Genomic DNA, 15,932 nt, shown 5'->3' on the forward strand with positions numbered 1-15,932 from the left:
AAGCCGGAGTACCCGGAGGGAACCCACACAGTCACGGGGAGAACATGGCAACTCCACATAAATGAAAGGAAATTCAATTTAAGCAGTGTGCAGAGATATACTGGGGCTTTCAAAGGCAACGTGTTAGTGCATAGATTGTTATAATAACAATAATAATGGATTAGATTTATATCGCGCTTTTCTATTTTTAGATACTCAAAGCACTCACAGAGAAGTTGGAACCCATCATTCATTCACACCTGGTGGTGGTAAGCTACATCTGTAGCCACAGCTGCCCTGGGGTAGACTGACGGAAGCGTGGCTGCCAGTCTCCGCCTACGGCCCCTCCGACCACCACCAATCATTCATTCATTCATCATTCATTCACCAGTGTGAGCGGCACCGGGCGAAAGAGTGAAGTGTCCTGCCCAAGGACACAACGGCAGCGATTTGGATGTCGATAGGTGGGAAGCGAACCTGCAACCCTCAGTTTTCTGGCACGGCCGCTCTACCCACTACGCCATGCCGCCCCAAGTTATGCAATATTTACTTAGGTCCCACATGGTATTGTATGCAAAAGTACCCCAACGTCAGGGATATTGAAATTAGCGAGTCCACTAAAAATTTAACAGCAGCTTTCTCCAGGTTATTGCAAACTTTTTTTTTGCATACTTAAATGACAGTTCATAAACAGTGCGTGTGAAGATAAGACTCAAAGGCTGATTGTTTTTTAAATTAGGTGCATTGTGACAACGGTCAGATGAGAGCTACCTTAGCATTGGCTGTGTCGAAGATGGTTTCGACCAAAATGATGTCTGCTCCTCCATCCAACAAACCTCTGACTTGCTCTGAATAGGCTTCAACTAGTTCATCAAAGGCTGTAGAAGAAAACACACAAACTCATTTATTAAGATAAATGTATCAAAAAGTAGGAGATAATGTTTAAGTGCCGCCTGAGTCTGACTAACTGGAATGAAGTAACATTTACTGCTGTATCAGGGAGAAACTTTGAAGTCTTGAAAACATAGTTGCAACTGAAAATAATGAGCCGTCTATGAAAAGTTAGCAGCATTTGGGTGCACTTTTATGGTTTGTGTTATGATGTGATATGAAGTCAAAGAGCTAAATAGTTCAGATTTACCTACACGACATCAGGTATGGTAGTACAATTTTGTATTGTTATCACACCTTAACTTTTAATCTTGTTTTTTCTTTTTATACATAGGGCCTGATCTACAGATCTAAAGATCAGGCCCTAGTTTACATACCAATAATTCCGAGGCAGCTTAAAATCGGTCAACCGGTTCCTTCCGGACTGCCCCAGTTACGAGGAACACCAGAGTGGTCAGCACCTGCGTAGACACAGGTAGCGCATGGCCTTTCGCTGTGTTGTGCTCTATAAGCAGCCTGAAAGCGGAGGAGTGCTCGAGGGAACTTGAGCGGCTCATTAGCCAGGTGTCATCATTTGCCAATAAATCTTCTCAGTCTTGGAAAACACGCTCCCTTTGCAGAGCACCATTAGCAATATCTTCTAATCCTGCTAAAGCAGCCATTGTTTTAATGTTTTTTGCAACACACTTGCTTTTATAGGCATTAGTGTAATTGCACACACGGGTGGGCTGGGGGGTAAGGGGGGTTAATTGTTCATATGTCTCTGTTATGCACATCAATCAGACTGAGGAGTAATAGTTTGCATCTTAACTTTGCCGTGAAATCGGTATATGCCAGGTTTTCGTGCCAACGCAAGTTTTATACAAGACGGTCTTATTTTGGTAGCATTTCCTGTTTGGGCTCTGTGATTTGCAAAACCTTTGCTTTCGGTTCCTTTTTCTAACAGCACACCTGTTCCACAGGGTAATTTAGTTCCACTTTGTTCCCTCCTCCTGTGCGATTTCATGTGGATGTTATACTAAAATAGACATTTCAAGTCCAGAAAATAACGTATACAAGTAAAGATTCAGATGTATTGACGTGTGCGCATGCACAAAACCCAAGCACATTTCTTCATTACATCGCAAACAATGTAGAATTTATCTCAGGAGTTTGCTAGGCATGGCAAGTGCAGACCACGCCCAGATTACTTTAAGATATAAATACAAAAACTATATTGAAAGTAGCATTGAGCTTGAGCGCTGCATGTTGTGCCTAACCACAAGTCAGTAGGAGGTGCAGGTTTCTGGTATTTCGTGTGAACTACAGCGAGTTGAAATTGTTGAGTGTATACAGAAACTGCAGACACGCAAAAAAAATGTTTTAATGGTTGGGCATCAGGAATAATGTGAGTAAGAAGATGGTTGTACATCGCCAAAACAGACAAGTTTGAAAATATAGTTGCAAAGTCGCTGCAACCGGCTATGCGGGTGTCCCCTTCCGCTCCATGTGTGTCCTTCAGCTCGAAGCCCAGCGCTCGAAGGCAGCGGGCGGCATTGCCCCTCCCAGCGGACGACCATTCATCGGTATCATACGAAAACTTTAGAAGAGTGGGTGACTCTGATTACCCCCAATATAAATATAGTTTGTGTAACTTACAACAAAATGTGATCATACAGTAGCATGTTCACAGCGAGATTAGATTTTCGTACGAAAATGATTTCACATAGAAACATTCCAGCGCTATCAAAAAGGATGGGAAAGACTTTGACTCATATTTGATTAACAATGAATTATTTCAACTCAGGAGGGGACTGTCGCAGCTGTATGTGATAGTCGGCCCAGCCCTCTATGGTCCCCAGTCTTGGTGTGCCACCGGCTTCTGCTGATACCCGCTGGAGTCACAGGAACAGATAGTGACAGCAAAAGGTGGCAAAATGATTGCCTACATAAATTAATAGACATTCCCTATGTACTATGAATATAAACATGAAGCTTTGGCGAAAAAGTGAATTTTGTGTCCATGTCTCAAACTTTTACGTTGTTGATATCAAATGTTGGCAAATCACGAACGACCACCTCTGTGTGTCGCAATAGTATCCAAAACCTGTAGAAATGTGCATATGACAGCTATGAAGTTCGCGGGAGGCAGCCCACATCTCTAGGTCCACATCAGTCTTGATACACTTCAACTTTGCCATGAAAAAGGGCGTATGCCAGTTTTTTGGGGCATAAACAAGCTTGTTAATTCTAATTTTCTCATTAATGTATTTAAAAAATCAATTCTTTTTGCCTTTGACATAACTCAAGTTAGCTTGCGGTTTAAGAAAACATTTTTTGTCAAACTGCTACACCTTACATTAAGTGATCCAATGCCCCTCATGGAAGACCAGTTGCACACTTTGAAAAGTAAGTTTCTAAAAGGTTCCACCACTCATTGAACAGGTAGGCTTTCTTTTAGTGGAGTTCTTTCAGCTGCTGTAGCATGTATGTGACTCGATGCCCGTGCTAACCAGTCTTTTCTTCTAATGTGAATCTGAGGCTGTTAGGGTTTGCCAGAGCTCCTAAACAGACACTGGCACAAGCACAGAAAGACCACTCCAGTGTGGGATGGATCGAAGAGTAGAGTTTTCCCAATCAATGCAGAGTTTTAACAATCAAAGATTAAGACATTTCCATTTACGTCACAAGTTCCAAACAATTTAATGCAACAGTCCGGCTTTCTTTATAAGTGAAGTGAAGTGAAGTGAATTATATAGCGCTTTTTCTCTAGTGACTCAAAGCGCTTTACATAGTGAAACCCAATATCTAATTTTTACATTTAAACCAGTGTGGGTGGCACTGGGAGCAGGTGGGTAAAGTGTTTTGCTCAAGGACACAACGGCAGTGACTCGGATGGCTGAAGCGGGGATCGAACCTGCAACCCTCAAGTTGCTAGCACGGCCCCTCTACCAACCGAGCTATACCGCCCCAGATACAGTAGTTCATCATATGTATATATATGATGAACTACTGTATTTGTGATGACAAACACTCATTTCTAAAGAAAGCCGGACTGTTGCATTAAATCACACACCATGTAAATGTAAATTTAGATAAATCAATCAGCACCATTCAAATTCCTATCACTTAAATATTCAATAAGACATGTGTTACTGATAAGTGTGAACTTACTGATGTTTCTCATGTCAGGTCTCTCCACAGAAGGTGATACAGACAGAGTTTTATTGGTAGGGCCAACAGCCCCCGCCACATACCGCTTACATCCTGATAATACATACAGATTATTATGTTTACAAGACATATATCTGCTGAAATCATTTATCAATACAAAATGCTTTGTGTGGTAGCAAAACAAATTTAACAAACCACTTTGTTTGGTGACATCATCAGCTGCTCTTCTTGCTAGCGCTGCTGATTCCTTGTTAAGACGATAAGCCTGCACAAAAACACAAACACACACGCATGCAACAAAGTTTACCACTGGGTGTTTTTAATGAAATAATTTCAAACATTTAATAATTTTCATTTTTACATTAAAAATATAATTTTGTTACCTAGAGTACAAATTCATTTGAAAATAGGACTCCCAATGCGAAGCAAAACTGCTACCAAATTATATCAACAAATAGCTGGCTTGAACATAGTTCAAGCCAGCTATTTGTCCAACCTATATTAATAACTAACTTTTTGAGCGACACCTTCCCCTCCACCATTCCGCACATACATAAAAAATATTAGGTCTGTCAAAAAAAACTGTTAACTTATGTTATTAATCAAAAAAATATCACATTATTCATGTAGATATGCAGATTAATCACGCAAATTATTTTTAAATGCACATATTCCTTTACCTTAACCGTAATTGGTTACGTAAAAGGTGGCATGGGTTGTCATATGGTCAGTTATTAGGTCAATTTATACATGAAGATTGGTGTGCTTGATGACCGAATGTTGAGCAAATAAATGACATACATTAAAGTAAAACATTTTAAAAAATGTTCCGGTACTGTTTGACATTCTGATAGTAAAATTGCAATTGTGTCAAAATATTGTGGTCTTTAAGTTAATTTAAATCATGCAAGCGAGTATTTCAAAAGGGTGATTAATCTGATTTAAAAAGTATAGTACTAAAAAATATATGATGTAAAAAGTATAGTACTAATATATATATATATGTACACACACACACACACACACACACACACACACAGTGTATATACACACACTGGTATATACATACAGTATATATACATACATACGGATTAATACACACGCACGCACGCTCATTTACATTCATTATGAAAGACATGACAACAAATTAATTTTTTTTAGTGCATTCTAAAAATAAATTCTATATTAATATATATATTCTATATTAAAATTTGATATTTACTTATTTTGCTCATTTCAAGCATAAGCATTAATATAAAAAACATCACAAGCTTCTCTTTTTTTCCAACAACATCACTAAATATTACTCACTGCAGACTTCATGAGAGCCAACAGACATAATAAAACATCACTTACTAGACAATGTCTGCTGTCATTAGGATGCCAACTGCTTGGATGTTCATATATTCCCATTTTCCCTGGCGAAAAAAAGGATGGTGTAACCAAGCGTTTTTCTCGTGTCGTTTGTGCCATTTCCGGGTCTAATTTGGCTGTTAAAGTGAACAAACTTATCGAACTACATGTTCTTCCTTCTACTATACAGGTGAGAGACATGATTTATTATATACAATAAATTTGACAAGCAAGTAAGCAAGGAAACAGCTGATCATTTGATCATGTCAACATTGGCACACATGCTAGTGATTACGGTGCCGCTCTAGTTTGTCTTTGTTAGCGCTTATAATAACAATATCACTAACATTTGGTTAATATTCAAGTCACAAAATGTAAATGAGTATTGATGGCGCTTTTTGAATGTTTTTTATTGGGTTCTATGGGCGGAATAGGCTCCGCTGTAATCATAATATTATTTACACTTATTTACAAGTTAAAATGCATAAAAAAATGCACCCATCGTCATGTTTTTCATAATGATTGAGAACAATAGGCAAAATTCCGAAATACGGTGCAGTTCAGGGCAAAAAACAAACGATTTAAATCAAAGCCAATAGTAAGAAAAAAAACATACTGCAATCATGTTTGTTTCTGATTAAAATATCTTATCAAAAATGCATATGCATATGTCAGCAGCCAAATTAGGAACCTATGTAACCCTTTTTGAAATTGTTACATTATCATTTATGTACCGAGTAATATGTATGGGATATATATCGTTATTGCAGGAGGCACGATATAGGTTTTAGACCATATCGGCCATCCGTAAAGGGTAACTGCACTTTTTGGGGGGAATTTTGCCTCTTGTTCACAGTTTTTTTTATGCATTCTAAATCATAAATAAACGTTAACAAAACTCTGCTTCCAGCGGAGCCAATGGGAGGTCCTCAATTTCACCCATAAAATCCAATAAAAAACATCCAAAAACTGACAACCATACTCCATTTACATTTTGAGACGTGAATATTAACCAAGTATTAGTGATATTATTATTATAAGCGCTAACGCAGACAAACTATTTATAGCGGCGCCGTGATCACAAGCTTGCGTGCCAATGTTGACATTATCGACTGATTAGCTGCTCCCTCATTTCCTTGCTCATCAAACTTTATTGTAGATTATAAATCATGCCTTTCACCTGGATGGTAGAATGAGGACATATTCCGACAAGTTGGTAAACTTTGACAGCCAATTTAGACCCGGAAATGACGAGGAAGAAACAAAAAGAAGCCTGGTTTCACGAGGATTATGAGTCATTCTTCATTTAAATGGGAATATATGAATATCCTAGCAGTGAGCATTCTAATGACAGCAGAAATTGTACAGTAAATTATTTTTTATGTTTGTTGTCTCTCTAAGTCTGCAGTGACTAATAATCAGTGATGTTGTAAAAAAAAAAAAGCTAAGTTATGCGTTTTTGAAACGAATGCGCTGCGTATGCTTAAAATGATCCAAATACGTAAATATTAAATCTGATTATAAATGTGCCCAATACAAAATTACATATATACTTACATCATGTATATAAACCTTAGTGGAGGTGTTAGGATGTTTTTTATTGGCTTTGTAGGCAGAATAGAGGGCCTACCATAGGCTCCATTGTAGACAGACTTTTGATCAAATTAATTTAATATTTAGAATGCATTGAAAAAAATACATCCATCGTCATTACAAATTACAAAAAAAAGCGTAGTTTCCCTTTAATGTATTTGTTTTATTAAATAGTAACATAGTTGAATGAGGGCCTCACCAGCCTAATATCCGTAAATTCAAGAAGAATATCCAAACACAGCTGAAACGCACGGTTGCCTTCCACCGTAATCACAATATTATTTTCTTCCACTCAACCAGACGAGACGACAATGTGCATTTTGATTTTGCTGGGATAAGCTCCAGCACCCCCAGTGATCACCGAGTGTCACTGTGGCCCTTTTATCCTCATCTCAATGTATGTTTCCAGTAGGGATGTCCCGATCCGATATTGATATCGGAAATCAGTCCGATATTAGCCAAAAAAGTGAATACCGGATTTTATCGGACTGAATCTAAAAACTCCGATATAAGCGCTCCGATATTAGCTGTCCATTTGCCGCTGCAGCGCTTCTATAATAGGTGACTCTGGTTTGATCACACTCAAACACGTTGGTGCCGGCCGCGGAAGAAGAGCGTCTCTGATCCAGCATGCACAGCCCACGTGATCACAACAATGACAATGCGTGTGCTTGCGGCAAAGTGTAGTGATGTCGGCTGTGTGGAAGTATTTTAACGTAAACTCGGACAAAGACGTTGCCGCTAAATGCAACATTTGTCAGGCGCAAGTGTCCCGTAGAGGGACAGAACCGGGAAGGTTCAATACGAGCAAGCTCATCGCACATTTGAAAAAACACCACAAAAAAGAACATGAGGATTTTCGCGAGAGCAGCAAGGCGAAGCAACAAACCTCTGGCTCGCTTTAGCAACCCACACTGGCCAAAAGCTTTGCAAGACGTGACAAACTACCACGGGACAGCAAAAAGGCAATGGCCATAACAGAAAAGATAGCCCAGTTTATTGTGCTTGATGACCAGCCCCTGTCGGTGGTGAGTAGTGTCGGGTTTAAACGCTTAATGGAACACCTCGAACCTCGCTACATTATTCCTAGCCGCCACTACATTGTAGACAAAACAGCACAGCATGCCGAAATGCTTATCTTGTTAAAAAAAATCTCCACATTATGCTCGGACTGCAGAAAGTGGAGAAGGAGGAGGAGTAGTAAGGGTAGTCAGCACTGACTGATTATTATTTGTTTTATGTTCTTGTTATTAGAGTAATATGTTTATTGTGTTTACACTATTCTTCAATGAAAACTAAGAGTATATACTACATTGTTTTGGGCACAGACAGTCAGTGAAACTGGAGCTGTGAACTCTTAACTTAGACCAGTTGGACAGTGGACAATATTGTGTTGTTTTTGTCCCTGCCAACAGTTGTTTCCAACATATGCTGACAGCAAAAAAATAACTGAAGTGAACTTGAATTGTTTGCACTTTAATTGGATTTATTTAGGTTATTTTTCAGGGTCTTCTCATTTATTTTTAACTGACTCTATTCAATTGTATAATCATGTTGGTATTAGTGGTTATTTTGCACTTTAAATATAACATTTTGTTTTTATTGGATTTGTTGAGGTAATACTCTTATGTTAAAGGTTTAAATATTTGTAACCAATTGGTTAATAATAAATGGGTCAGTTTTTCCTATACCTACTCTTGCTGACTATTGTTTTCTGTTTTAACACTACAACATCAGTAACAGTAACATCACTTTATCAAGCCTTTTCTAACATTCCACACAACAAAATAAGGAATAAATATACTGTATGTATGATTTGTGCCTATATCATATCGTATTGATATCGGTATCGGCTAATACTCAAGGCTACAATATCGGTATAGTATCGGAAGTGAAAAAGTTGTATCGGGACATCCCTAGTTTCCAGGCGTCTAAATTGAGCTTTCTGTATGTTTCTTTCATCATTGTATCACATGTGGCGCACAATGCATCCAAAAGCCAAGTGCAATATAATGTTTTACCTTCCAACTTATTGCAGCCTCATAGGTGCGTAAGGACAAAAGGTATTACTATTAATTGTGGGTTCTTGGGGTATACACGAAAGGCCAAATTTGACAGGAAAAGTCCACATACAAGCATTGCTCCACCCACAGAGCATATCTTGGATAAAGGTGGGCAAGTACAGATACTGTAAGTCCAGAAGGAGAATGCTGCATGGCCAGAATCCAGCACCTTATGCACACGGGAGAATAGGGACCTTATTTTATAAGCATTGTAAACACAATTAATATAAGGAGTTGAATCATTTTAGGTGCAACTGTAAAGGACAAAATATAATTACGTGTACATGACCTCTGTTCCTGCCAAGACATGAATTTTGTCAAAACCCCTACCATGTGTTCCAGTCCATAGTCGGCCTGAGCGATGGATGTGCTGCTGAATGTGTTGGTCTCTATGATGTCAGCACCAGCTTGGAGATATTCCTTCACTCAAAAAGCACAGCACAGGTTGAACACATGCATCATACACTGACAAAAAAACTCTGTTGAAATGGCAGGACTATTGTGGCTACAGTTGGTACACATTTATTGGCTTCAATAATGTACCTTGTGGATTTTGTAGATGACATCAGGCTGTGTGATACTGAGCAGGTCATTATTTCCTTTAAGAGAGAGCTTGTGCTCTCGAAATTCCTGTCCCCTGAAATCTTCCTCTTGAAGTCCCTGCTGTTGGATCATGGTTCCCATACCTCCATCCAGGATCATAATCTTTTGAAGCAACTGAACTCGCAACTCTGACTCGAGCACACATTTGCTCTCTAAAAAAAGAAAAACATGATAAAGATATGTATCTATGAAGACACCCCCCCACACACACAGATAATCAGAGAGCGTACATTGAACACCAACCCCCTGAAAAACAAGTAAAACACGTTTTTGTCATAAAAACAAATGTCTTCTTGACATGAACTGGATTATTAATAAGACTACAGGATATGCTCTGCAGTAATGGGTAAGCTGCTTGGAAAAGTGTGTAAACGAAGCTACAAGTTACTCTTCATTAAATGTAGATATTCTACAGGGGAAGCTATCCCCAGAAAATTGTAGCAAGCTACATGAAAGCTACATTTCATGGCATTTTTTTCTATGGACCCACATGTATAATACCAATGTTAATGTAACTGAGAGTGTACAAATCAACCCAATAAGGGTCCATTACTAATAACTATATGTCATTTAGCTGAAGACACCCTACAACTACCTCTAGGGGTCCCCGCACCCTACTGTATGTATTTATTTAATTTGCCTTTTCTTCAGACCACCCCTAAAAGTTTATTCATTTTCTCTATCGTCAGTAAATGAACAGCATTTATCTATATATTGACAAAAAAACTATGATTTGTGTGTTGTTTGGGAACAGTTGGTAATTGTTATATGCAGTAAACCTTTTAATGAACTCAACTCACCTGGATGTGTGTTCCTAAATTTGTGTCTTAGACAAAGAGAACACTTATGATTTTGGTTAACAGAGTAAACAACTAAAAACTAAGGTTTTGGACATTGTTTTCTTAAATGCATACGTTTGTCTAAATATGGCTATGGACACACATTATTGTGGGTTTCTTGCACATCATTTTTATCACTTAAGTAAAAATCTAATCTGCAGGAGAGAATTCCTCTGCTATTTTCAATTAGGCTTTTTTTTTTTGAGTTGTCATCTTAAAACGCCCTTCTGTCTCTGACTCCCTTGTCGTCATGTGACGTGAGTGTGTCTGTTATGATTTTGCTTATAGTTTTGATGACCCGCCTTATCTTACCTCTGATTGGCCAGTCTGTGATGTTTTGCACTAACCTAAGCCAATTTTAATCATACAAACACCAACTAATCGTGGATTTTCTCCATATGTATGGATGTTCTCATTTATACAGGTCATTGTATTCTCTCAATTTTTGGGGGGATGCTGGATTCACAGTCCATTTTCTCTCGTTGTTGCTTGTAGCTTCGATGTAAACTACATGGGTCTAAAAATAGCTAAGCTACAAGAAATGCTACTCATTAAAAAAGTAGCTAAGCTACTGGAAAATGTAGTTAAGCTACACCAAGGTTTTGTCCTAGGACCCCTCCTGTTTATCATCTACCTAACCTCCATTCTCTTGATCAATTGTTCCGTAAATATAATATTCATTTCAATTGCTATGCAGAAGACACCAAGCTCTACCTATCCACCAAACCCACCAGGTCTCTCCCACCCTCCTCCCTCTCTGATTGCCTTCAGGAAATCAGATTCTGGTTCTCCCATAACTTTCTCAAACTAAATAGCGATAAAACTGAACACATCCTTATTGGTACAAATTCCACCCTAAAATAAATGACTTTTTCATCTCCATTGACAATTCATCAGTTTCCCCCTCTCCCCAGTTCAAGAGTCTGGGTGTCATCCTGGATAGCACCTTATAATTCAAGTCCCATATCAATTATGTCACTCGGTCAGCATACTTCCATCTACGCAATATCTCTCGCCTACACCCATCCCGCTCCCTCAGGAGCGCTGAAATTCTGGTTCACAAACTGGTCACATCCCGTTTGGACTGCTGTAATTTTTCTACTCTTTGGTTTACCTGACAAGTCCACCCATAAATTACAACTGTTTCAAAACTCCGCTGCCCGTGTCATTACAAGAACCTCCTCCAGTAGTCACATAAAACCTGTCCTGAAGCAACTCCTTTGGCTTATCATTAAATATAGCATTCACGACAAGATCCTTTTCCTCGCATTTAAGGCCATCAATAATCTTGCCCCTTCGTATCTTACCCTTCCGTTCGCTCAGGTCTTTTTCCTCAATCCAGCACATCCTCCGACCTACACGCCGGATTACCGTGGGGCCAAGAGCATTTAGTCACTCAGCCCCCTACCTCTGGAACTCTCCGCCCCTGGACATTCGAATCTCCTCTTTCATAGCCACATTCAAATCTCGCCTGAAAACATATCATTTTAAACTAGCTTACTCATGTTAATCCGTCGCCTCCATGTCACTTCTCATTTGCACTGTTCTTATTATGTACAGTATATATATATATATATATATATATATATATATATATATATATATATATATATATATATATGTGTTTATTTTTTATTATTTGTCACATGACTGATTGATCTTTTATCTATTGTAAGGTGACTTTGAGTACTGAGAAAGGCATCCATAAATAAAATCAATTATTATTATTATTACATGTAGCTTGTTATTGCGACATCACTGAAGACCTGCCTATTTTCTGTCATTACCCCCCTGGGGGACATACTTTTTTTGCTGCTCCCTAGTTTGAATTAAATTTGAGAACTTAAAATATTGATTTATTTATTAGTACAAGGCACTGTGTTACATTTGTTGGATATTTATATTATTATCATAGTAGATACTGTAAATAAAACATATACCGGTATAACATATAGGAAGGCGCTACAGGGTCATCAGGTCTAAGACAGACTCAAGAACAGTTTTTTCCCTAAAGCCATAACCACTGTGAACTCTCATAGGCACTGATTTCATAGTTTAGCACCTCTCTATGTGCAATTTTTACTTTCCACCCATACTCTGAATGCTTGTATAATATTTAAACACATTCAGAACACACACTGATTGTCCTCTGCATTTGACCCAACACCCTCACCCCCTGGCAGGTGAGGGGAGCAGTGAGCAGCAGTGGCCGTGCCCGGGAATCCTTTTTTGGTGAATTAACCCCCAATTCCAACCCTTGATGCTGAGTGCCAAGCATGGGTCCCATTTTTATAGTCTTTGGTATGACTCGACAGGGGTTGAACTCTTGACCTATTTGTAGACCGTCGCACTGATACTGGAGTTGCTTTTAATCTCATTTTACCTGTGTATAGTGACAATAAAAGGCATTCTATTATATACAACAATTTAAATAATTACACAAATATATTTATTACAGCAATTTGTAAGTGTTAACCCTTGGGGGACAAATTGTTGTGTAGTTTGTCCAATTTTCTGTTTTTCTTCATGTTTATTTCAAATGGAATACTATGAAAACCGGCAGCACGGTGGTACAGGGATTAGTGCATGTGCCTCACAATACGAAGGTCCTGAGTTCAATTCCAGGCTCGGGATCTTTCTGTGTGGAATTTGCATGTTCTCCCCATGAATGCGTGGGTTCTCCCCAGGTACTCTGGCTTCCTCCCACCGCCAAAAACATGCACCTGGGGATAGGTTGATTGGTAACACTAAATTGGCCCTAGTGTGTGAATGTGAGTGTGAATGTTGTCTGTCTATCTGTGTTGGCCCTGTGATGGGGTGGCGACTTGTCCGGGGTCTACCCCACCTTCCACCCGAATGAAGCTGAGATAGGCTCCAGCACCCCCTGCGACCCCGAAAGGGAAAAAGCAGTAGAAAATGGATGGATGGATGGACTATGAAAACCAACATTTTCCATTACAACCTCATGGAGCTTGAGAGGTGCTGCGAAGAGGAAAGAGAGAAACTGCCCAAAGATTAGTGAAGGGATCGGCAGTTCTTTTGACTGTACTGAATCACTAGAATCAGTTCCTTAAATTGTTTCGTTCAGAAAATGTGTTCACCGACCCCCTCCCCCCCCCACACACACACAAAAATGTGTGCAGGTCGGCGAATCATGAGTCAGTCAGGAACAGCTTCCCCAGCGGCAGATCTCGGTGTGTGTCAGTTCGTGAACGACACAAGCCCGCAGCACCCAATGAACGACGCGCACAGTGACTGAACGAGATCCTCAATGTGACGTCCTCATCCGCGACACAGTCAGTTCTCTGTGTCAGTAGGTTCGCGAGTCCTGAGAGCGAGAGCGTTGTCGTTCACTGAGTGATTCATGTCGTTAATCCGCGGTGAACGAATCGTTCGCTCAATCCCTCACCCTCCCCCCATGATGAGTAGCTGGCTGCGTCGAGGGTTCAGTGAGCCACAGAATGCGCCAGTTCCACTCATACCGGCATGGTCGCGGTGGAGCTAACTGAACTGAGAAAGGAACGAATCAGTTCATGAAGTGATTCGGTTCAGTACGATCACTCGCGAACGACACACCACTACCAAAGATAGGTGTGCCAAGCATCAAAAAGACTTGAGGCTGTAAATGCTGCCAAAGGTGCATCAATAAAGTATTGAGCAAAGACTGTGAATACTTATGTACATGTGATATCTTAGTCTTTTAGTTCAAATACATTTGTCAATTAGCTTTTTTTTTTTTCGACAAAGTCATTATGTCTTTAAAATTTAAAAGACATAACATAATAACACGTGGAAAAAGTGTAGCATTGTGAATGCATCCCTGATACACTGTATGTATGATAAGTTACATATTGATATTCCTTGTCGTACTGCCGATGTAATGAAACGTGTTCTATTTCATCATCATAGCCGGCTGTGTGAAAAATGTCCCACACACTGAGATGAAATGTTACAATAGTAGAAACCATAACTCGCCCATGTGGTTGAAGACTGCTGGTCATCACTAACTTTAGAGAGCTCTAACTAGTTGCATGCTAAAGCTAACCGCTAAACGCGTGTTTGAAACCTACCTGCTCCTGAAGAATAACGCGGTACTACGTTAGTCGGAGCCATCTTGAGGAGACTAAATTTTGAAATCTGCCTCCCAGCTCGTAATATTAGCAGACGACTTATTTTAATACCGCATTTTTTAATCTACGGCCAGCGGAAAAGTTACTGTCTTCTACTTCCTGTTTGCATCCTTCAAATTAAATTACGATTTAGCGACAAACTACTCCACAAACATAATTTAAAGCATAAAGGATATTTTAAATCAACCATATGTGTGAATGGTAAGGACTCTTTTTGTAATCATACAACTATTCCCAAATGTTGAATAATATGTGTCACTGGCATAAATTAGAAAGACACGTTTATAAATTAATACATATACACCAACAAAAAACAATTAAAGGGCGAAAAAAGCTCTGAAAATGACTATTAACCATATTTTTTTCTTTCCACGACAAAACAAATTTTATTTTTTACAAATTTTAGAAACAGTTATATGCGTAAAGTACTCATCACATCCTGTCAAAGTGTCACCTTGATAGAAAATGTTGTGGGTTGACTTGAGACAGCGCCCTCTGCTGGATTCATAGCGCCATCAAGCCTCTTTTTATTTGTTACCAGTTAAAAAAATATATAATGTACCATTTAAACAAAGAAAAATAATCCCTGAATATAAGAGGGAGTGAATGCTGAACCATAAATACTGCAGTTGAGGATTTATTGTACCATGATCTGTATACTGTAAAGCATCCATCCATTCCCACCGCTTGTCCCTTTTGGGGTCGTGGGTGGTGCTGGAGCCTATCTCAGCAGCATTCAGGCGGAAGGCGGGGCACACCCTGGAAAAGTCCGTGGTATGCATGCTCTCTCTCGTGGTACAGGGAAGAATCATTTGTTTAAAGTAGTGTATTATATATATACAGTATACATTTATACATACATACATATATATATATATATATATATATATATATATATATATATATATATCAATGTTTACTTATATAGCCCTAAATCACTAGTGTCTCAAAGGGCTGCATAAACCTATATATATATATCTTTTTTTCATAGGTGTATATATGTATACATATATTTTTTTTCATATATGTGTATGTATATGTATGTATGTATGTGTGTGTGTATATATGTATATATATATATATATATATATATATATATATATATATATCAAACAGTGTTCCAACGGTGTGTGATGTTATTGTCCAAAAACATTAATTATACTTCATAAATAAAACCTCCCCTGCCTTGCATGGCAGCTCCCGCCGTCAGTGTGTGAATGGGCGAATGCGGAAATACTGTCAAAGCGCTTTGGGCTCCTTAAAAAGGGGTAGAAAAGCGCTATACAAGTACAACCCATTTACCATTTGTTTTTGATGAATACTCGGGC

At 38.9% G+C, this 15,932-nt stretch overlaps 1 protein-coding gene across 4 annotated transcripts in view; it reads right to left on the minus strand.

Annotated features, from left to right (window-relative positions):
• Window positions 1-14,705, minus strand: part of mtr (5-methyltetrahydrofolate-homocysteine methyltransferase) — a 75,509-nt gene extending 60,804 nt beyond the window's left edge. For 3 of the 4 annotated variants that reach the window (XR_009807852.1, XR_009807853.1, XM_061908698.1), the window contains exons 1-6: window positions 14,545-14,705; window positions 9,576-9,787; window positions 9,363-9,452; window positions 4,219-4,288; window positions 4,024-4,116; window positions 751-857 (exon numbers count right to left, since the gene is read on the minus strand). Coding sequence is in view for 2 of the 4 variants with exons in the window: in XM_061908698.1 (XP_061764682.1) it covers window positions 751-857; window positions 4,024-4,116; window positions 4,219-4,288; window positions 9,363-9,452; window positions 9,576-9,787; window positions 14,545-14,587 (615 nt within the window). In the remaining 2 variants the exon portion in view is untranslated. Of the gene's footprint in view, window positions 1-750; window positions 858-4,023; window positions 4,117-4,218; window positions 4,289-9,362; window positions 9,458-9,575; window positions 9,788-14,544 lie in introns of those variants that run through there. The other variant, XM_061908700.1, reaches the window with a different exon arrangement.
• Between the last annotated feature and the right edge of the window lie 1,227 nt (window positions 14,706-15,932).

The sequence above is a fragment of the Nerophis ophidion genome, linkage group LG08 (genome assembly GCF_033978795.1).
Source record: "Nerophis ophidion isolate RoL-2023_Sa linkage group LG08, RoL_Noph_v1.0, whole genome shotgun sequence".
NCBI lineage: Eukaryota > Metazoa > Chordata > Actinopteri > Syngnathiformes > Syngnathidae > Nerophis > Nerophis ophidion.